At 44.1% G+C, this 22,347-nt stretch overlaps 3 protein-coding genes across 5 annotated transcripts; all 3 read left to right on the top strand.

Annotated features, from left to right (window-relative positions):
• The first annotated feature begins 1,311 nt into the window (after positions 1-1,311).
• On the top strand, positions 1,312-8,759 carry tmc8 (transmembrane channel-like 8). The gene is made up of 16 exons (XM_080520799.1): positions 1,312-1,443; positions 1,927-2,158; positions 3,172-3,320; positions 3,404-3,538; positions 3,629-3,681; positions 3,757-3,896; positions 3,970-4,117; positions 5,599-5,763; positions 5,878-6,029; positions 6,167-6,239; positions 6,320-6,429; positions 6,521-6,707; positions 7,082-7,230; positions 7,329-7,469; positions 8,349-8,427; positions 8,570-8,759. Exons 1-16 carry the CDS (start codon positions 1,401-1,403, stop codon positions 8,729-8,731), a joined length of 2,118 nt encoding a protein of 705 aa, XP_080376925.1. The 5' UTR covers positions 1,312-1,400; the 3' UTR covers positions 8,732-8,759.
• A 2,500-nt stretch (positions 8,760-11,259) lies between these two features.
• On the top strand, positions 11,260-16,400 carry LOC308149146 (Fc receptor-like protein 5). 2 transcript variants are annotated; one of them, XM_080520817.1, is made up of 9 exons: positions 11,260-11,337; positions 11,446-11,472; positions 12,481-12,762; positions 12,862-13,164; positions 13,491-13,763; positions 13,855-14,085; positions 15,248-15,358; positions 15,552-15,576; positions 15,677-16,400. In XM_080520817.1, exons 1-9 carry the CDS (start codon positions 11,283-11,285, stop codon positions 15,759-15,761), a joined length of 1,392 nt encoding a protein of 463 aa, XP_080376943.1. In that variant the 5' UTR covers positions 11,260-11,282; the 3' UTR covers positions 15,762-16,400. The 2 variants fall into 2 exon arrangements, with proteins under 2 accessions (XP_080376943.1, XP_080376942.1); XM_080520816.1 differs by having other exon boundaries at positions 13,855-14,169.
• A 273-nt stretch (positions 16,401-16,673) lies between these two features.
• On the top strand, positions 16,674-22,296 carry LOC308147154 (Fc receptor-like protein 5). Of its 2 annotated transcripts, none has more exons than XR_013937138.1 (13): positions 16,674-16,800; positions 16,880-16,906; positions 17,017-17,143; positions 17,263-17,444; positions 17,601-17,784; positions 18,933-19,039; positions 19,137-19,406; positions 19,494-19,799; positions 19,875-19,976; positions 20,060-20,087; positions 21,739-21,784; positions 21,893-22,033; positions 22,167-22,296. XR_013937138.1 is itself a non-coding variant. In XM_080519247.1 (13 exons), the coding sequence occupies exons 1-13, from the start codon at positions 16,770-16,772 to the stop codon at positions 22,197-22,199; spliced, it is 1,509 nt and encodes a 502-aa protein (XP_080375373.1). In that variant the 5' UTR covers positions 16,674-16,769; the 3' UTR covers positions 22,200-22,296. The 2 variants fall into 2 exon arrangements, 1 of the variants encoding a protein (XP_080375373.1); XM_080519247.1 differs by having other exon boundaries at positions 21,893-21,958.
• The last annotated feature ends 51 nt before the right edge of the window (positions 22,297-22,347 follow it).

Here is a 22,347-nt window from a genome sequence, read left to right as displayed (position 1 = left end):
ACTGATGAAACAGTTCCCAGTGTAAATCACTCTGGCTTGACCAAGCACACGATACCTCAGCGGAAATGTAAAAAAAGGAGGAAATAATTAAATGCTTAATTTCGTGATTTTATTTCCAAGAGATGAGACTTGAATGCCTGAACACAGACTGAATAATTGAATCTAACAATGTCAGACACTGATTGTTGCAGCTGTGCCGTTTCAGAGTCAGAAACATGAGAAATGAAAATATAAAGCTCTGAAAACATGTAATATATATTATTGTAGTCGATTGAACCAGACCGGGTTTCCCAAACCTGATGCCCTCGACAGGAAGGGGCCAAAAAGTTACTATCGTTCTGATGCTGCTGAGGGTCTTCAACGTCTGCCAGGCTCTACTGAAAGTGTCTTATCAGTCTGTTGTGTTGACAGCTTTCCTGACTCCTCATTTCCTTTATGATGTTGCAGGCTGAGGGTGTCTGACACCAGCATACTAATGGACAGAGTCCGTGTGACGCGGTGGGGGTGGAGATGGACTCTACGAGGTTTGTCTCCCAGGAGGAGAAAAGACGACACAGTCTAAACAGAAGTCTTACCTTATCCACGATAAGCACACTTAAATCGGCACAGGAGGTCTTTCTTTCCTGTCGCCATCAAACTTCATAATCCTTCCTGATAAATGGTCTTTTTTACTATTTTTTAAGCCTTAAAATGTTTATACTGTTTGCACATATTTCTTCCATTTAGTGTAAATATTTACCCATTGCGGTGCAACAATGTTAAAAATTACTCCTGTGTGATGAAGCAACTCTGTTCTATTCCATACGAAGCTTTAGCTGTAGCATTTTTTGGTAACTGAACACGAGAGAGCATATGAAAATCATGAGTCGAAAAGTCGAGATCAGGCAACGGCACAAGTCTATCAGGCGGAACGATGGATTCCGAGATATAAGATTTGAGTAGAAAGATGCAAACTCAACAGCAACACAACCAAATGGGGAGAGTATATTCACTATGTCAGTCTGTGATTAGGCTCGGGAGTTGATGAGTGACACACGGGAATCGTTGAGAAAAGGCATTCTTCCAGACGTCTTCAGCCGTTTCTCAGTCCAGCGCGTTCTGTCTTCGTCTCTTTGGTCTAACGCCAAATGTCTGCATCCTGTCATGTGATTTCCTGACTGCTGCCAAGTTTAGCCTCGGCGTGGCCAAACCGAGCCTCCTGCACCTGCCGGAGGGAACTTCAACAACAAGATCTGGCTTATCTTCAGACAGGGTCCGTGACGCTGGACGTGAGGTCGTCCACCAGGATATAGTTTGAAGTGTCTGGGACTGGGAGACGGTAGTTTGAGTTGACACGTTGAAGTGAGTTTACATATACGTCTTTCAACAACAACAGAAAGAGGAAGTGCAAGAAGAAGAGAATGGAGGAGCATCGAAGTGTCAACTTCATGAGACTCTTATCAGGTAACAAACATTAAAGTATAACTCGGTGCAGTAACACACTGATTGCTGCAGTAATTGTACATGATATATACCGTTTCTATTTACCGTCAACAAAGACATTCAGTGTTTGGTTTTTTTGTGAGGACTGTCTGTGTTTAAATCACCACACATCTTTTTCATAGTTTGTCAGTGATTTTATCTTCATTTACCCGAAGGTAACAGGGAAACGTCAACCAAAGCAAACCCACATGTCCATAACATCAGTCAAATTTAAAAAGTTGAATATTTACTGTTTTGATGGTTTGTAGATGCTGATGGACCAAACATAAATTTCCAGAGGACCTAACATGGACTATATCTATTAATGTTTGATAAACTTTCAAGGATTAAGAGTGGCAGACTGGAACTAACAGAAGTTAGATAACCCCCCCCCCCCCCCCCCCCCCGTGTTGAATGGCATACTGTATCTCAGTTAAAAGCAGAAATGTGTTGTCCTCACCACAGATGACAGCACTCAGTCCACCGTGTCGTCAGACTCCTGTGAGTACTATCAGATGGACATATTTGACCAGCTGCCGAGTGTCCAGGCCTCCCGGCCCGAGCTGGACAGAAGTGTCCATCAGGAGTCGGAGGACCGGCTCGGCCACGGCCCGCCGTGCCCGGGACCCAGAGGCAAGGCGTCCATACAGCCCGTCCGGAGCCTGGCCATGTGTATGCAGGGGAAGAGAGGTGCCCGGTGGGTTTCATTACATCACACTCCAGATGTGTCCGCCCGAGTTTGAAATTTACACCAAGTAAATGACTTAAGAAAGAAGTTATGCTTCCTGAGTCACAGCACTTCAGTAATAAAGTGATCAAAGTAATACCCGGTGTCACGATCAGGTTTTGTAACCCAGGACGGCGAACTCCTCCTGTTTATTCAATGTCGTTGTAGCAACTGTTACTTATATCTGTACTTGAATGAATTCAGTTCAGAGAACGTATTATAAGAGCAAACAAAGGCCCTTTTATTTCCAGTTTGTTTGAGACGCCATAAAGAGAAGAGTCATCGAACCTTGGACACACAACACACAGACTCCCTGCGTTCATTGTAGAAACAGCAGTTATGCTCCATAGCATAGTTGTGTTTTTTAAAATTGATTCCTCAGTTTTACATGAGAACTGCATTTTAATCATTTAGAGTAGGTGTACATTTTTCTTCATTAAAAAAAAGACAATAGTGGAGTGAAATGCAACCTCATTTCACACACCCACACACACACGCACACACACACACACACACACACACACACACACACACACACACACACACACACACACACACACACACACACACACACACACACACACGCACACACACACACAATCCGTTTGAGACTTCAATTGGATAGACTTCAAGGATTTTGCATGTAAGAATGTCCGTCTATATTATATAGATCAATTGGTCAACCGTTTAATGCTTTGTTTCAAATAACCTCCCCCAAAGCAATTAGTGTCAGTAATTTGACACCGGCCTCACTGTCACACCAGTTGTTGCTGTATCCGGAGCGTATCATTAAAACAAATATCCAATTAGCTGACGCCGGTTTGTGCAAATCTGTTTCAAATTGGGTTTTTATAGCAGTTCTAAGAATGACTTTTGGTCCGTATTCAGGCGCCGGACCATGCAATAACCATCAGTGTTCCACTGTGGTTAAATGATGTGATTTGAAACCCCTTTTCAAACAGTATATTTGTGGTGTGAATCAGGGACAAGAGGAAGATGCACACCAGCAGTATTGGGTTTTGGGCGTCGTGGCGGCGGAGTCAGGGCATCAACAGGAAGAGGCTTTGGGAGCAGATGGGCGGCGCTTTGGCCCGACTCTTGCCGTGGCAGAACACTCTGCACAGGATCGAAGGCAAGGCGGTCTTCAGCTTCATCTGCTATATGTGCATTTGTACATCTCCTTTAATTAAAAAAACTTTTAAATCAATCTTCCAGGCCGGTTCGGAGTTGGTGTCAAGGCCTATTTCGTGTTCCTCAGATACCTGGTTTTCTTGAACCTGCTCCACTGTGCCCTCACGTGGGCTTTCATTCTCGGGCCGACCATAGTTTATGGAAGAGGCAAAAGCAGCAGTGAGTCCTCTTCAACTACAGATGTCAGGAGATTAACCGCAATGACATTGAAACCAATCAAAACAAATGCTCCCTGTAATTTTTTTACAGAACCACTGAGAGTTGAAAGCAATGACTCAGTCTTAGACTTCTTCTTGGGTTCGGTAAGAGTTTCTTCACTCGTTCATTTGCTCTGTTTCTTTTCGACGCCATCCTTCACTTTCTCCTCTTCTTACCAGGGCTACTTAGATCGGTCTCCTGTGTTTTTTGGTTTTTATACACGTGGTTCCTTGGCGATGGCGTGCCTGAACACACCTCTCCTCTACTTCGTTGGGACCCTCACCATCCTCCTCCTCAGCATCATCATGATCGTCCGCAGGTTAAATATCCAAAATCCGCAACCGAACACAGCCTCAATATCTGTATTGCTCATGTCCGTTCACCCCTGATAGAACGACAGTCGGCTACAAGCACACCTGGATGCTGGGGAAGCGTTACAGCATGAACCTCAGCTACAAAATCTTCTGCGGGTGGGATTTCACCATCCAGGATCCTGCAGCTGCAGGTCTCAAACAGAGCTTCGTCAGGAACGACCTCAGAGTGAGTGGATGGACATCTACTGCGTAGAGCTGAACAATGGATCATTGCAATACTGAATACTACTGTATATTGCACATAATGATAATATATATATAATGCATGAGTGGTGGAACAGTGTTTCTACACAATTTAACTCAAACCCTGAGCAAAATATGAGAAATGCCTTTTTGTTTAAAGGGGTCAAATTATGCAAAATTCACTTTCTAATGGTTTTCTAACAGTAATAATCGCCCCCATACCTGGAATGACGCCCCAGAAGTGGAGAAAGTGTGTCCTCTCTCTCCCTGTCTTGTTTCATTTTTTTTTAATGTGTTGCTCCAATGAGCCAATCAGAAATCAAATCCGATATAGTGTCATCAGGTTTTAGCCAATCACAATCAAGGTAGGCTCCTCCCCCTTTGACTCCGCCCACAATCAGGCAGCTCTGCTCTGGCACATGGCACCACGAGAGGGAGTACTTCCTCCTCTCCCCATGGGCGTGTGTCCAGCTCACACAGACACAGCAGATTCTGAATGCAGCTCCTATGATCCAATATTCTAATGGAGGAGAAAATCAAGGAAAAGCTGGATTTGGGGCAATAAACTTTGACTACAATGTTTTCAGACCAATGTGACCATGTGAAAGTGTTGAAAAGCAGAATAATATGGCTCCTTTAAGGCAGTATAGTTCAACTGCAATAAAACCTATTTTTATTAAGTCGTTTCTCTTGTCATCTAACATTTCAGCATTAATTCACGTTACCCAGATAATCAGTGCTAATGAAATTATGAATGACTCTGAGTTCTGTGCTCCACTCATTTCCTTTCAAATCGTGCTGAAACAAAGTATTTCCCAGATCTCTAGATATTTCTTCTTGTTCCTGTTTCTGCTTCCTGAAGCTCTATGGCGTCTCTCGTGGAGGGCCTGGCCTAAACTCAGACAACACTACTAAATCTTGAAATAATGTGTGTTTACACAGATTTGGAGTAGTTTGAAGATGCTTTGGTGGATTGTAACATTTTAAGTATATTCATCTATCCATCCATCTGTACTAGAATCACAACAATATGGATGGATGGATGTAACCATATACCTGTATGTAAGAAAAGGTCCATTCTTTTTCATGCTTTAATGTTTAATGATTTAAATAATTTAAATAAATATCCATTGTTTAAAAAAAAAGAAAAGAGATGATGTCAGATGGAAAAGCTTGAATAATTCCCTGGAACTAATTCAAACTCATGTAAACAACCAGTTTGAGTTGAGTTTCCCAGGAGCAGACCTCACCGACAATGATCCTGCTGTCAAATTACAGCCACTTGATGTTGAATGTCATTTGTCACTGAAAAACACCTCCCCTATCGTAAAAACAGTGTTTGTACATAAAGCACATAACATTTGTCGGTGTTGACTAATGAATAGTTGCGAGGCTGATTTCCATGTTGCATCTATTAATGACAAGGGGGAAAAAAGAATCCAGTGAACGTCTTTCCGTCTTCAGCTTTTCCTGGAGGAGCAGAGTTTCTCCCTGCGAGAGGCCCGGAGGACTCTCGGGCAAAAAGTACGTCTCTATCTGCTGAGGTTCGTCCTCAACCTGGTTGTTTTGTCTCTGCTGGGCGGAGCCTTCTACTTCATCTACTTCTCCGCGGAGACGTCCCTACATGAGGTGAAGAGTTAAATATCCTACTTTGTTGCCTCTAGGCAACTAGTTATTACTTTTAAAAGGTGAAGCATGATTTAAACACACACACACATATATATCTTTGGTTGTCTTTCTCAGCATGGCCACCACTGGCTGGTGAGCCTCTTCCTTCAGTATCTTCCTCCCATGACCATCGCCTTCATCAACCTCCTCCTCCCTCACATCTTCCGTACCATCTCGTCTTTTGAAGACTACTCTTTCACCACTCAAGTGAACGCCACACTCATGAGGTAAGGTGCAATGAGAAATAAGCCCCCACAGCCCAAACACACACATTTAAATGGATTCACCCTTCTTTCTTTTCTCTCTCTCTCTCTCTCTCTCTCTCTCTCTCTCTCTCTCTCTCTCTCTCTCTCTCTCTCACCAGGAGCATCTTCCTCAAACTGGCCTCCCTGGGAATCTACTTATTCTTCGTCTTGACAACTACAAAAAACCAGCAGGTGGGTTGAGACTGCGACGGCAGTGTGGTTCCAAAAAATGTCTTTGTTGACCTGTTTTGTGTTTGTTTTTTCCTCTTCAGCACCTTTTCCACTGCAGGGAGAACCAGTTCGGCCGAGAGATGTACAAGCTGTGCATCTTCAACTTCCTCGCCACTTTCTGCACTGCCTTTCTTCTGAACTTCCCCAGGAAGTGGGTTTGATCACAAAACCGCTTGTTTCCCCTTTGAGCAGAAGTCGACGTGTGACTTTCTGAGTTTCGATGGTTGTGACCTGTCCTCCAGGCTGGTGCAGGAGAGGTACCCGACCTCCACGCTGGCCCGGCTGTTGGGGAAGCAGCACTTCCTGATCCCCTTCAACGTGCTGGATCTGGTGTACAGTCAGACTGTGTCCTGGGTGGGAGTCTATTATTGCCCCCTGCTGCCTCTGATTGGAACCATCACCCTGGTGGCCACTTTCTACATCCAAAAGGTTGTTTTGACTTTGACAGTAGACACGTGTGACACGAAAACTCTTATCTGGGTCTCCTCATACGCTTCAAACATGAAATGAGAGTCACAGTCTGAGAGTAATTCTTTAACAATATCACATCCAAACCACAATGAATACAACAATTCTTCCTGTTAACTAAGAAATGTTATGTCGTGGTTGGTGTCAGGGACAAGGACCACAAAGACTAATGTGAAGTATGAGAGGAACTCCCTCTTTATGGAACAATTTGTTCTCCCTTCAAATGTAACTGTTCAAATTAACAGGACACATCGGATTTTCTCATAATAAATGACTTAATCGCTGGACACTTGCACCGTGTGGCGAAAACGAGAAAATCCCGTGTGTCCCCTCAGTTCAGCGTCCTGCGGTGTTGTTCGGCAGCGCACAGGATGTTTCGGGCCTCCAGCTCCTCCGTCTTGTTTCACTTCATGCTGCTGCTCGGCCTCCTCTTGGCCGCAGCCACGCTGGGATTCAACCTCCACCAGCAAGAAGATAAAAACACGTGGGCTGCCGTCTTTACCTGCAACAGGTTGATATTCGTGTTTCAACGCCTGCATTTATAACCTGACCTCGTCTCTTTTGACCCGCCGGCCCCTGCAGGTTCACCTGCGGCCCTTTTCGAGGAGAAACGGTGTTTAACGTGACGGAAGCGTGCGTGGAGAGTCTCCCCAGGATGGCTCAGGCCACTCTCCGCTACCTGACCTCGGAAGCCTTTGCTTTGCCATTAATCCTCGCAGAGATGTGAGTGTGCAGAGTTTCCCTGGTTGGCCACGTTGTGTGTGTTTGAGCATTATTATTCAAACCTGCGTTTTCCTGCGTACCATCTTGATCTTTGATTTGCCAAAAGGTTGCAGCAGTAAAACAGAGGCAATTAACCCACTTTCTGTTTGTTTTTTTCTCAGTAAATGCATCTTTTAAGACCTTTCTTCTTTGAGATCGTTGAGCATTTGTGTTTTATTCAGAATTTACTCAGAAACGCTACAATGTTACATTATAAAACTCAATCAATGTCAACTTACTTCTATTAAGCGAATGTTTTCTTCCACTTGAATGTCAGAATTTAGTGCAAACAGCTAAAAAAACAATAACAAATATTTAAAATTTGTTTTAATAACAATCATAATGATTTATTTGTTCTTGTGCCTGCCTCAGCGGCGAGGTGCAAAAATTATATATCTAAATGTATATCTTTGTCCCGCACCGTTCAGCGCCAGGACACAAAAAGCACATTGAAACGTGAGAAACGTTCGGCAATAGCATGCTGTGACTTTTAGTGACGATTCAGTTAACCGTTTCTGAATACGTAAAAAAAAACAACAAAAAAAAACATTTAAATTCCCCATACAAAATGGATGGGAGAGGCACCTCTGATGATATCTTTTCGCCTCCATCTGTTGCCATGGAGACGGAGATCAAAAGATGCCAGCAGCGAGAGGCAGTTTAGCGGTATAACTGTCCAACTGGGTTTGGAACGCAGGCTCAGACCTGATCACCCTGCAGATGCTCATCTTTAAAGAAATGTAAAAAAAAATTTTTATTAAATAAATAGAAAGGCAGAAACACCCCCTTGGCCCTACGAATGCAGCCTGAAAAACACTTTCTTTGTTTCTGTTTCAACAGGATCATCTTAACCTCGTACGTGTCACGGGGACGAGCCAATCAGAAGGCCATTGAGAGACTGAAAGACATGCTGGTCATGGTAAGTAGTAACAGCTTACATTCCAACAAATGACCCACACAGAGATGAGAAGAGATGAGTAGGAATGTGGAGGTCACGCTGAGAACGTACTGCGGCCGGTGACACGTGTCCAGTCTGAGCTGGTGTGTGTTTCCCCTCACAGAGCAGCTCAGACAAGGTGTTCCTGGTGAAGCAGCACGCCACCATCCTGAGAGGGCGGAAGAGAAGAACTCCAGTCTCGGGATGCTCGTCTCCTCCAGCAGAGAAACGCCTCGTCCAAGAACCTCATCCGAGGGACGAGGCCCGTCCGTCCACACAGACATAAAACCAAAGCTTGTTCCTGCTGCTTTGCGGCGGATTGAAGTAAAACTGATGAGCGCTGCCTTGAAAAAAAGAACAAAAAAGCCTCCACCTTTGTTTACAGGTACCTTTGAGGCTTCCTTTGATACTCACCAGATGAATTAATTAAAATTAAAATTAAAGTTGTTCATTTTTCTGAGCTTTATTAGTATTCCCATTTTTTTTAAGACCCACCCCTTATCATTTCTCCATGAGGTTTCCACGGGATAGAGCTTTTCCTCAGCTTTAAAATGAGGTATTATTTGTGTTGATGCGTGGACAAGCAAGCGCGCTGTGTGTGTGTGTGTGTGTGTGTGTGTGTGTGTGTGGGTGTGTGTGTGTGTGTGTGTGTGTGTGTGTGTGTGTGTGTGTGTGTGTGTGTGTGTGTGTGTGTGTGTGTGTGTGTGTGTGTGTGTGTGTGTGTGTGTGTGTGCCCTGTGATGGACTGGAGAAGTCTTTAGGCTGCATCCTGTCAGGAGAAGTTGTGTCAAAGATGGACAGATGGATGGATGGACGGATGGATGGATGGACAGATGGATAGACGGATGGATGGGTGGACGGATGGATGGACGGACGGACGGATGGATGGACGGATGGACGGACGGATGGATGGATGGACGGATGGATGGACGGATGGACGGACGGATGGATGGACGGATGGATGGATGGACAGATGGATGGACGGACGGATGGATGGACGGATGGATGGATGGATTGATGGATGGATGGATGGATGGATGGATGGATGGATGGATGGATGGATGGATGGATGGATGGATGGATGGATGGATGGATGGACGGATGGATGGACGGATGGATGGATGGACAGATGGATGGATGGATGGATGGATGGATGGATGGATGGATGGATGGATGGACAGACGGATGGATGGATGGATGGATGGATGGACGGATGGATGGACGGATGGATGGATGGACAGACAGATGGATGGATGGATGGATGGACGGATGGATGGATGGATGGATGGATGGACAGACGGATGGATGGATGGACGGATGGATGGAGGGATGGATGGATGGATGGATGGATGGACGGATGGATGGAGGGATGGATGGATGGATGGATGACAAATATACAACATGATGTCATGAATCAAACCACAGGCTCTCATGTGAAAAGTGACAATTCTACCACTAAACTCGCAGCATATTCACACGTAACAGGGATTGTTTACAAGGTCTTTGGAATGAACCAAAAATCCGTTAGCCCAAACCACAAAGGAGCGGAGCACCATATTTGTGGTATCTGGTATTTTGATATATGTGGTTATTATGCAGTATATGCCTCCCTATATGGAACTTTGCTCCATATTACATACTGTTGACTTAATATGCTGGTTTAATACAAAACAAACTTTGGAATACATCTATGAAGTATTGATACACTTTTTGAGCACAAACTGAAAGGAATAGCATGTCAGCTGGATAAAGAAGGTTTGGGAAACATTGGGTTTATCTGTTGCAAAAGAAATAAAGAATGTGCCCCTTTCTGACTTTTCAATACTTTTACTAAGAAAAGAAAAACAAAAATACTGGTTGGACTTCAATGAAAATACTATAGTCAAAGTTTCAAGTTTCTATTTCGTGTCAAAATACAGAAGACAAGAAAAAAACGTTCTACAGTTGCCATGGTAACCAGGATGCAAAAGGTTTACAGCTTTTCTGTCTGACTCAAACAAACACTGTGGGAGTTACTTCAACTCTGGGCTTTTTGCTGTGCAGCCACAGAGACACACAACAAAAATAAATGTATATTCTGCTGTCAAAAACGTTCATCCATGCTGGATTTTTTGGGGGGAAAATTCTGTCTGATTTCCATTTAGTGTTTTTCTTTTATCTTCATGGATATACTGCAATTTTTTCATTCTAGTGGCACTCCTGCAGCAGACGTACCGAGACAACACAACTTGTCCTGAAAACAAAACAAGTCCAATACAGGATTATGCGCTACAGGGTTAAGGTTTTGCTTTATTTTTTTCTTTTAATTCAGATATTATCTTTAAACATTCAACAACATCCCTTAAATACTCTTGTTACACAAAAATGTTTGAGTTCTGTGAGCTTGTTCGGGTTCAATAGTGTATAAATAAATGAAAAATTACCAACATTATTTCAAAGTTACGCAAAATTATAGCAAAGTTAGAAAATGATTACATGAGGGCAAAACATCTCAATTAAAATGAGATACGATAAAGGGCCAAAAAAAAAAAAAAAAAAAAGTCCATACAGACAGTTATGATCCAAATGTAAGAAATGAACTCTTGTGTACTTGGCACGTGCACTTTGTGAAAATCAAACACAATCATTTGTAGAAAGTGGAAGAAAAGAACCACAAAAAAAAACCTCTTTGTTAGTTGCAGACCAGTGAAGAGTGTTGACGGGCCGTTGAGCAGGACTTCACCTCATGGCTTCATTAAAACCACGTTATCTGCCTGCAGCACATGTGTGACTCCCTTCTCTCTGTGACACAAACATACGTACTAATAATCTGTGGGAAACATGTCTGAGCTGCATGCATGAGGAGCTCTGTGATGAAGAACCACCAGACTCTTCATCTGTTGCCAATTTTGGGTGAGTTGATTGGTTTTTGTTGTTGTTGTTGTTGGAATTGGCAACATAAATAAAATTACTTAACCGACTAACATTTTACTGACTTTTGTCTTTTTTTTTTTTTACCAGCTCTGGCAAGTTTGTTCATCAAGATAAGTAAGTGTTTTGAAACGGTGTTTAAGTTACATTAACATCCGTCGCGTCGCAACTATTTATGTGTTTTCTTTTACAGTTTGAGGAAATTTATTTGGATCTTGACTGACGTGTTTGATTCGGGACACACTGTAATTTAACAGCATTTAAACTCATGGCATCACTAAATATCAAGGATCACCTCCATCTTTTATCAGATCTTAGTTACTTTAAAAAGAAATGGAGTTACATTTCATGTATTTCCTGAGTAATTGTGATTCAGTTGGTAGAATAGTTCCTTTTCCAGTGGCTGGCGGTTCTACCGCTCCTCTACGTCAAGGAGGGTTGTTTTTCTTCTAATCTTGTGAAAATTTTAATTTATTTCTGATTTGATGCCATAAATTCCAATCGAAACTAGGTTCAGTTGTCATTTAAAATGTCTTTTCTCTTTTTTTTTAATGTATCAAACCAGTAATGTAGTTGTTTTGTATAAATTGGTTGTTAAATATTAGAGACTAGACCCACACTGAGCATGTCTGCTTTAGACAGAGCAGCACCAACAAACATTAAAAGACATGGTGAGACCCGTATAAAAGAAAGTAAAAAAAGTAAAGATGCGGCGCAGCATTAAATAGTCAATTATTTTAGGCAAGGGATGTTTATTTATAGAGCAGCATGCAGACACATACATTAAAGCTTTACAAAGAAATCAAAGAAATACATTAAAGCAAGTCATTAAGAGTCTTAATCTTAACCGATTAAGAGTGTGAAATAGAGAAAGAGAGAAAGCCATCATTCTCTTCCTAAATAAATTCAGAGTTGACGCCCTTCACGTCTCCAAATATATCAGCGCATGAAAAATAAATGCACTTCTGATTAGTTTTGAGTCTGAGGACGTAAACTTTGGAGGGTTTGAAGCACGGCAGGAGTCTGGCTATTGTAAATAAGCTATGATAGGTTGTGTGAATTGATTTCCTATAGTTTCATCCGTCTGTTTTTCTTTCTTTTTTGTTTTGTTTTGTTTGTTTGTAGGTGGCTCTAGCTCAGTTCGCCCAGTTCTCACGGGTCCTGACAAAGCCTACCTTGGCTCCAGGGTGGTTTACCGATGTCGAGCGCCGGACTCCTCCCCGCCAGTCACCTACGAGCTGCTGTCGACCAGCGGCGCCCTGATGACCACACACGTGGACCTCCGGGGGGACCAGCCCGTGTCGCTCGGCATGAAAGTCTCGGAAGCCTCGAACGGGTCGTACTACTGCCGGGCGACGGCCGGGGGAAACACGGGAGTCAGCAGCAGCCTCCAGCTGAGTGTCGTCAGTGAGTCAAACCTCCTCTGTATGTCTGTAAAAAAAAAATACAGTTTTTACTCGCAAGACTATATGTGGTATTCCCCCCCCCCCCCCCCTAAAACTCCAGCTCCAGTGTCACAGACCACGGTGACCTCTGACCCCTTCCCGCCGGTTCTCTACGAGGGCTCCCGCCTTGTCCTGAGCTGCAACGTCGGGAGGGGCTCCCACCTTTCCTACACCTGGTTCTTCAACAGGAAGGAAGTGACACCGTCGGCCTCGCCGGCTGGCTTCTTCAACCTCAGTGGGAACCGGCTGGTGGTGGAGGAGGCGACCGCCGAGCATGCTGGGAGTTACCACTGCATCGCCTGGTCCGCGGTGCTGGACATCAGGAGGTTTTCCAGCAGCCCAGAGGTTCAAGTGGTAATTAAAGGTACGTATCGACAGGGACGAATCTCTGAAGACGTCCAACAGTAGATTGGCAGGTGATGTGGTGTCGTCCACCAAGTAGGACCAGGACTTGTCCCAACTAGAAATCTAACGTGCTTTTAATGAAATTTATCGACAGTCTATGATCATCAGCTGCCTATCCTATGATATATAACACACGTTGCCAAATTTATGCTCAGTTATCTATGCTTGACCCTGAACTAAAGAGACTTTTGGCCAAAAGTTGTATGTCTTTCTTTCGCTTCCTCCTCGAAGAGACTCTGTCACCTCCGTCCTCGTTTCTCTTAAACTGGCCTCCTTCGTCTCCAGCCCATGTTTCGACGCCGGAGATCTCCTTCTCGGTTTTCCGAGAAGGAGGACGGTACCGAGGCAACGTGACCTGCAGGTCGTCCAGGGGGAGTCTGCCGGTCAACTTCTCTCTGTTGCTGGACGACCTGGAGGTGGACTCTGTGACGGCCACCGAGTCCCTGGCCGGGTGGTTCCGTGTGGACGTGGTTCCCGGGCTGGACATGGGCGTGGCTCGATGTGGGGTGACCACCGGGCTGCAGCAGCTGACGAGCGGACCGGTGACCCTGGAAGTAGGTACGAACTTCACAGACGCGTGGATGAAGCACGTGTGCGACTCCTGCTCCTTGCTAGTGAAGTTCTCTTCTCTGCCTCCCTGGTGATCCAGTGCCGGTCGGAGGGGACGTGAGCCTGAACGTGGAGTATCTGTACACCTCTGCATCCAAGCTGGCCGCTGCCTTGCTCACCTGCGAAGTGGGCAGAGGGACTTTTCCCCTCATCTCCTGGCTGCTGAACGACTCCGTCCTTCCCGTTGGGTCGCCCGAGGACCTGCCTCACCTGGCCCCCGTCGATGGAGGACGAACCCTGGTCCTCAGCAGGCTGGGCCCAGAGGAAGGTGGTTTGTACCGCTGCAGGGCCAGAGACGGCTACGACGAGTCCGGGCCGTGGCTGGAGAGTCCGGCCCAGCTGGTCCAGGGGACAGGTGAACACATCCACCAGAGAGAAAACTCTAGAAATCTAAATATAGAGCTAGTCAAGCAAGGAGTTACTGGATGACTGAATTATTCTGAATTGTAATGCACCATAAACATTGAAGAAATTACGTAAACAAGGAAAACAACAATGTTTCCATGAATTCATCCAAACAGAGAAACTTCTATTGAGTTTAGATTTACTACACATAAAGTGTACTATTGTTTAATCATTTATAATTTTAACTTAAAATTCTAAATGCAGCATTTGGCTTTTTTTTTATTTTTTTTTTTTTTATTTATCCAATCACATTATTTTTCCTTTCCTTTTCTTTTTTCTTTTTTGAATGAATGACTCACTGAATGGTTTATTTCACTTGCAAAAATTGAATTGTGTGCATTCAATTTAAAGTGCACATGTTTATTTTTGCTTATTTTTGCCTCTCCCTTGAAAAAAAAACATGAAGTTGCCCAGGACACCAGTGAGAGAGAAAAAAAGAGAAAAACAAACAAAAAAAACCCCCAAAACATAACAGAAGTAATAGAAAAGAAGAGAAAAACTAAAACGTACTCTCAGTTATTCTTCTTACTTATTTCTTAATGAATTCAATAATTTTCCTTGTAACCACTGATTATTTTACATTTCAATGTTTAAAAAAAAAACAACAAAACACAACACAGCAGTGATTTATACATTTTGAAGTCGTTGTCCATCCCATAATATGACTGGTAGAAATGAAACACATCTCTATCTTACATTGGTTTTCACATTACCTATTTCAAAGACAAATCTTCTTAAATTATAATTATTTTCTCTTATTATTTTCCACCATAAGCCTAAAACCTTTTCGTTTATATGGGATGAAAGTAGCAAGAAGTGGATAAAAGGTCATTTTGAATTATTGAATTATTTATTAATCTGTTTATTGATTAGTGTATAAGTATGTATAAAAAAAAACCCAGCATGCTAAATGATTGCATTATGATGTAACTTAATGGTGACAAATGCTTGTCCTTTATAAATGTGGCACCATTTAACTGTAAATTAAACTGTAAATTTCTTGTGTTTTTGTTTTGCTTCGTCCTCAGAGGCTTCCATGACCACCATGGAGATGATCTCCATATCGTTCTGCTGCTTCCTGCTTCTGATGCTGGTGGTGTGTTCAGCCTGTGTGTTCAACATGGTCGACCACAGCCGAGGTGTGTGTGTGTGTGTGTGTGTGTGTGTGTGTGTGTGTGTGTGTGTGTGTGTGTGTGTGTGTGTGTGTGTGTGTGTGTGTGTGTGTGTGTGTGTGTGTGTGTGTGTGTGTGTGTGTGTGTGCCTGCGTGAGATTTGTATAAAAGACAAGTTTTCTTCACCTGTTTTTTGTTTTTTGGGGGGTTTTTTTCACAGCTCTTCCCCAGATTGCTCCAGCAAAGTAAGAGTTAACACAATGGAAACAAACAAAAAACTAAAAACTAAAAACAAAAATCAAAAACCATCACATCTGCTGATGTTGTGACGTTTCTCTTCCTCAGCTCAGACTCTCTCTCGCTGCCTGAACTCACCTCACGGTCAAGAGACAAGAGACAGGAAGACCAATTCGCCCCACGCAGACTGTGACGTACAAATGAAAGGAAAATTAACAAATCTGTACGGGGGAAACAGCCCGAGTACCTAACAAATATATGAATGCAACTATATCTTTGAGTTCCAGGAAAGGTACTTCATATCATTGCATAATAATACAACCTGAATTCATAATATATAATATATAGGAATTTAAGCTTTTTATGGTGCAGTTTTTCTATTAAAATGCACGAGGAGAAGAACGTTTGTCTCACACAAGAGGCTTAACTTTGGCTGTATTGTGTAATTTAGCAGCATTTTAGAACTATGAGATAGAAACAGAATGACAAAAGACACTTTATCATCTTTGTGTTCAAATCTTCAAAGCCAGTAGACCAAAGGTCTGAAACTCAAATGAGCCACTGCTTATTTTATTGAACACTCCAGTGATCAAGTAACACCAAAATTACACAAATGTATTACTTCTCAAAATGTGATTTTTTTTTTTTTTTTTTTTTTTTTTTAGCAAATATTGTAAAACAAAGACTGCAAACTGTAGAGGATCTTTCTTTTTTTTTTTTTTTTACTAAAATTCTTATTTTTATCAACTGGCCAGACACCTGGAAGCACTTACGCTCACATTTCCTTCATATTACGCCAAATAGATGTATAAATAATCATTTCTATTAGCCAATCGCTGTGAATTGTCACTTCGTGGTGTTTTTGTAAATTAAACATGTTTTTCTACAAGATCTCATGTTGGTTTTTTTTAAGTTATTGATGCTCAGTCTCTGATAGTTGTGGGGAAGGTCCAGCATGAGGGGAGGGGAGGTGTAACCCACTGCTATCAGCTACTCACACATGTTTCTGTGTGTGTGTGTGTGTGTGTGTGTGTGTGTGTGTGTGTGTGTGTGTGTGTGTGTGTGTGTGTGTGTGTGTGTGTGTGTGTGTGTGTGTGTGTGTGTGTGTGTGTGTGCCTACAGTCACTATTCACTCTTGGAACTCATTTTAAGCTTAGTATTCGTCACTTCACACGTCTTTCAGCTGCACGTTTCCTCCATCATGTTCACTCTGCTCTTTGTGCTCGTCGCAGGTAAGAAGATCAACTCAGCTCTCACTAACATTTCATAGTTTTAAGTTCCTGTGAATGATTTAATCTCTGTCGTTATCAGGGCAGTGCTTCTGCAGCGAGGAGAGCAGTAAGTTAGTTTTTTAATCATTTGTAAAGTCAGTTAATATATTTTTTTTCCCCTGTCGGTGTTTGTACGGTTTTGTTCGACTCTTCTTCTTTTTTTTTTTTTTTTAACAGATCCATCTTCTCTGGGGATTCCTCTGCTGTACGGTCCATCCGAGGCCCTGGTGAAAGGAGTTGTTGATTTTGGCTGTGAACTGCTGAACTACCCAGAGAACGAGACCATCCACCTGCAGGTGTATAAGTGAGTGTGTTTCCTTTCACTGCAGTGTGAATTAGACAAGGGAAAGAATTGAGGGGGGGGGGGGGGGAGGAGTGAAATTCCCTCTTCTTCATCAACCTTTTTTTTTTTCTTGTTTCCAGGGTGGGACACCGTGAAAAGTTGTTGGGTGAATACACCCACCAGCCAGGCACAGTGGGAGTCTTTCCCATGGTGATCACAGAGTCCCACGAAGGCTTCCTGGAGTGCGTGGCCACGCCTCTGAACGCCAGCGCCTCTGACATCACCGCCACGGTCAGCCGCCCGCACTACCTAAAGGTTATCGGTGAGCCCACTGATGTGTTTCAGTGCTGTTGTGCAGCGATCCGGTAACACTGGCAGTGATCTATGTCACTCATTTGTCTTCATATTTACTCAAATATGGCAAAAAAAAATACATTAAAAAAATGAGGCCTTCAAATTTCGACCCGCTCTCTTGCAGTGCCGGTGAAAAACGCAGAAATCGAATATTCCGGTCCGCTCGAGTTCTTCGAGGGAAACACGCTGGAGCTGCACTGTCGACTGGGAGCGGGAAGTCACGTCTCCTACAATTGGCTGCTCAACGACCGGCTCATCTCTCCGTCACCACTCCACCACGCTGAAGCAAGTCGCCTCACCATCTCAAGGTCAGAGGTCGCCGACACTGTCCAGCAGCTGTTCCTGCAGAGCCGGCTCGGTGTTTGAAAAAGGTCATCTGATGGCCCATATAGGATGTCATCAGCTGCATATGAGGAAATAATAAGTTGTTTAAATCTAATCTTCAGGAAAATCAAAATGTCATTTTGGATGCAATGAGGTTGCGACAGAAAACAGGTTCGACAACATGGTGGCAGTTTGATATGGAAACACTCTGTTGAAGAAACTATCGTTCTTTTTTTTTGGCACTAAAACAAATCAGTAACAGAAAACAGGCCATTATTTCACCTCTTTTCTATGGAGAGCTGACTGTGCCTAAAGTAAGTAACTAAATATACCATTAAATAATTAATTAAACATGTCATTAATCAATTGAAATCGGAATTAAATATATAAATGTGTCATTAAGTCATTAAATGTGTCATTAATTAATTGAAATATGAATTAATTTATGTAAAACAGATATTATTAATTCACTATTTAATTAATTACTTCATTGCCTAAAAGTGCCAAAATTAAATGAATAAACACACTAATTAAATGTGTCATTAATTCATTAGAATTGGAATTAATTATATAAACGTGTCATTAATTCATTAAAATATGAATTCATCTTATGCAAAAAACACATGGAATTATTATCAGGATGTATTTAATTATTTCTTGGTCTGGTGTTCCTTTAACAGGAATACATGCATACGAATTCTTTCTGCTCCGGCTTATAAGGTGTGTGTAATGTGTGTAACCAGTCTCGAGCTTTCACCCTGTTTTTCAGTGTTTTTTCCAGAAATATGCAGAAATAAAAAGGACACGTTCCACATCATTTCACAGGATTTGAAGAGTAAATACTGCAGAAATGTAGCTGGCTGATGTTTAAAAAAAAAAAAAAAAAAAAATGTTGCTTGCAGGTTGAACAACTTGCAAAACTACAAATAAAATAAAAACACATACTAAAATGTGCATTATACTCCTATATAAAAACCTTAAAACCACGTCCTTAATGCAGGTGGGATGTCATTTCCTCAATGAATTTCTGTCTTCTGCTACCAACTCCACTTGTGTCCAGCGTTGTTTGCGCAGAGAGCCAGAAACGACAAAGAAAATTTGTCCCTTTGATCGCGGCCTCTTCCATCCTCAGGACTACATCTGGCGACGGCGGCTTCTACATGTGCATCGCTTCCAACACTTGGAACAACTCGAGGGTCTTCACCTCCCACAGCGCGGAGCTGGAGATCACGGTCAAAGGTGAGCCGCCGTCTGGAAAACGTTCGAGCGACAGCTGCGAATGCTTTTCATCCCAAGCGCAGCCCGTGAGAACAGCCTCCTCGTCTCGTTGTGTCAGAGTTGGTGTCGGAACCCAGCATCTCCTTCACCGTGTTGAAGGAGAAGAGCAGCCGGTCCGCCCTGGTCAGCTGCCAGGCGGAGAGAGGGTCTCTGCCCATCACCTTCTCCCTCTACAACCGGACGGAGCCGCTCGACAGCGTCACCGCCGGCGAACGACGCGTTACGTTCAAGGTGCCGTTGGTCCCGGGGGAGCACCTGGGCGGGCTCCAGTGTCGGGCCAACAACAGCGACGGGGTGGCACACAGCCAGTGGCTGCCGCTGAGGGTCGGTACGTTCCTCGCCGTTCGACTTCCCGTGAGCGCCGTCCTTTTCCCTAACCGTCGGCGTCCACTCCACATGTGTCTGTCTCCCACAGTCCCGGTCAAAGGGCCCGTGACCATGCGTTACGACCGGGACGTCGGGGAAAACTACGCCGTGGTCGGCCTGAGGTTCTACTGCAGGGCGGCGGAGGGATCGCACCCCCGGTACGACTGGTTCCTCAACGGGACCCTGCTGCGCAGCCGAGGCAGCTTCCACTACGTGGCGGACCAGCCGCCGGAGCAGTCGCTGCTCCTCGTGTCCGTCGGGAGGAGCAGCGCTGGGACGTACCACTGTGAAGTGTCCGACAGCTTCGACAACTCCACCGCCGTCGGCAGCAACAGAAAATACATCGATGAAGACGGTGGGAGTTGCTGCTGGTGGTTTGAGTAACGCACAGCCACCGACAGCTGCTCACGCCTCCTCCTTCCTCTCCCAGCGCTGAACCGCCTCCCCACTCTTGTCGTGGCCGTCGTCTTCGGATGTTTCGCCGCCGTCGTCGTCCTGGTGTCTGTCTGTTGCTGCGCCGGGGTGGTGTACCGTGAGTTCAGCCTCTCCGTGCGCCGGGGGCTGCTCCATACCTGCCGACAACACATGAATGACTGTGTTTGTTCTGCTTTCCAGGGCGCAGGGTGTACGGAGAGAAGTCTCTGTGAGTTCTCACTTCCTCTCTCGAAGACAGCCTCAGACACGTCTATCTCTTCTTCATCTGTTTGGTGTTTTTCAGTTCAGCAACTTTCATGCAAAAGGGCTGAAAAATGCACATAAGTTTAAGTGTCCACTGTGAGCTCATTACATATGAATGAATGCAGGAACATTACAACAGTTTTAATTACTACATTGTTAATCCAGGTGAGACCCACTGAGCCCTGGCAACAAGCAACACAGCAATCATCACAGACTCTTAAAGGATTATTGTCTCTATTTTTATTGTCGTGATTCAACAAAATTGAAGGCGTGGTTCTTGAGCGCCTTAAAATAGTATGAAGATCAAAAAACAGAGTGCCTCAAGTATAAAGCCCCGTTTCCACCCCACAAAAGTGCGGGAACGGTACGGAGCGGTACAGCAAAGCGCAACCGGAACCAAATCCGGTACCCGTTTCCACTGCAGAAAGGAGCTTAAAAGTGGGCGGGGCTTAAGAGCTCTGCAGATATGTGTCGTTACAACAGTCGTCTCAGCTTGGCTGCAGATCTTGATACATCCTCCACTTTGCACTTCTTGTTTAGTTGACTGTTATTTTTCGCAGCAGCAGAGCTGCAGCCGCAACTTCCGTGTTTGTTCTGAGGGAGCGAACGCTCCGGTGACTTGCCCCGCACCCGAGCGCGCCCCGGCTGGCTGCGGCTCCAGGACGCGGGAACCTTTAGCTTTCTGCTCAAACGCAGGAGCAGCCACTCCACTCCGGCGCTGATCGCACTCCTGCAGCTCCGCGCTGGAACACGGAGGCTCCGAGCTCCGAGCTTCTCTGCATCGCGTCCGCGGTCCGTCCCCGGGCAGAAGGCGCGACGATGCAGCAGCACCGACCGAACGCTGACCGCCTCTGCATCGCGTTTGAACAGAAACCACAGACCCACGGCTGACGCTATGCTGCAAACAGAAAGCTCCAACGCGACGCAAAGTCCCAAGTCCCACACCAACACTAAAGTTGAGCAGCAAAGAAAAGAAAAGGAAAAAAAAAAAAAAAAAAACAACCAGTGCAAAGCTGACCACACTGACAGCAGAGGCTTCGTCCAGCCGACACATTAAAATATTGAGGGCGTGTAGTAAATCACTGACCAATCAGCAGAAGGCTCCTCAAACTCAGACCCATTCCATGGTCCTGGATACCGGAAGGGGAGCGGAAAAGCAACCGCCTTTGGAGCGGTTTGGAGCGGTTGTTTCCGCATTCCTGCGGTGGAAAACGCGAACCGTAACGGACTATACCGGTCTATCCCTGCACTTTTTGGGGTGTGCGGTGGAAATGGGGCTTAAATCAACATTGGCAGAATAAAACCATTGGAAGTAGAAAACAAAAATGATCATGTGAAGCATCTTAAAAGACTGTAGTTTCACAAGTTCTTTTTTTTTTTAAGTGTAAGTTTAAGGAGATGTTGGGCATTGTAATGTGGTTTTCTGGCAGATTTATTAAGTCAAGTACTTCCTGTTTGGTTCACCCACGTGAAACATGAAAAATGTGTTCAATTTCAGTTAAAGGTATCGCGTACTAAGCAGAAGTAAAGTGAAATATGGATGAAACCTCATAAAATTGACTATGATTTTCATAGCATTTTTGTAAACTGCACAATGTATGACTTTTTCCTCTCAGACTGACCCTGGAAATGGAGAGAATAGCTGCGTATGAGGGCGAGATGGTTCGTACCATTTCCTTCATTCCATTCATTCACTCTCGAGCAACTAAAGTATTTCACCACAACAGACTTGTCTCAAAAAGGTTTGGGTTGTGTTTCCCCCCCTTACAGGAGTCGTTAGCCTACGTTGAGGATCGCGGTGTGGTGGAAACAGCAAGCGAGAATAACTTTGATCAAGTGAGGAGTGGACTGTAGTTTGCATGTTTGTCACGTGCACAGTCAGTCATCTTGTCAGTAAAATCGCCTCTATGTGTGAGTGTGAGTGGTTTGTGTGTGTCCTGTGTTGGACTGGACACCTGTCCAGGTGTATCGTCCAGGTGTAAACGTGTATATCATTCAGAATGTTATTAACCATTTCTTAATGTCCTGTTTCTGCTCTTCTCAGGCGTCTGAACTTTCCGCTGATCAATGGCCCTAAACTGAGAAGATGCAGGGTGAACGAGTTCAATTTTCTTTGTTCTGATAAAAGAAGAAAGAAAGAAAAAGACTGGTCAAATAAAGCGTTTTTCGATTTGTATTCGTGTGTTTTTGTTTTAATGTTTGAGTCATGATAAAAAACAAGCCCG

The sequence above is a fragment of the Blennius ocellaris genome (assembly GCF_963422515.1).
Source record: "Blennius ocellaris genome assembly, chromosome: 3".
Lineage (NCBI taxonomy): Eukaryota > Metazoa > Chordata > Actinopteri > Blenniiformes > Blenniidae > Blennius > Blennius ocellaris.
Note: the sequence above shows the minus strand (reverse complement) of the source record. Positions and strands in the feature narration are given on the sequence as shown.

Excerpts from the sequence above, each read along its gene's own strand:
- tmc8 (XM_080520799.1), top strand. The coding sequence starts at position 1,401 with ATGGAGGAGCATCGAAGTGTCAACTTCATGAGACTCTTATCAG. Across the intron at positions 5,764-5,877 it reads CGGAGACGTCCCTACATGAG|CATGGCCACCACTGGCTGGT; the intron begins GTGAAGAGTTAA and ends TGTCTTTCTCAG. Across the intron at positions 6,708-7,081 it reads CCACTTTCTACATCCAAAAG|TTCAGCGTCCTGCGGTGTTG; the intron begins GTTGTTTTGACT and ends GTGTCCCCTCAG.
- LOC308147154 (XM_080519247.1), top strand. The coding sequence starts at position 16,770 with ATGTTCACTCTGCTCTTTGTGCTCGTCGCAG. Across the intron at positions 19,040-19,136 it reads GCTGGAGATCACGGTCAAAG|AGTTGGTGTCGGAACCCAGC; the intron begins GTGAGCCGCCGT and ends TCGTTGTGTCAG. Across the intron at positions 19,977-20,059 it reads CTGCGCCGGGGTGGTGTACC|GGCGCAGGGTGTACGGAGAG; the intron begins GTGAGTTCAGCC and ends TCTGCTTTCCAG.
- LOC308149146 (XM_080520816.1), top strand. The coding sequence starts at position 11,283 with ATGAGGAGCTCTGTGATGAAGAACCACCAGACTCTTCATCTGTTGCCA. Across the intron at positions 11,473-12,480 it reads AAGTTTGTTCATCAAGATAA|GTGGCTCTAGCTCAGTTCGC; the intron begins GTAAGTGTTTTG and ends GTTTGTTTGTAG. Across the intron at positions 15,577-15,676 it reads CCCCAGATTGCTCCAGCAAA|CTCAGACTCTCTCTCGCTGC; the intron begins GTAAGAGTTAAC and ends TCTCTTCCTCAG.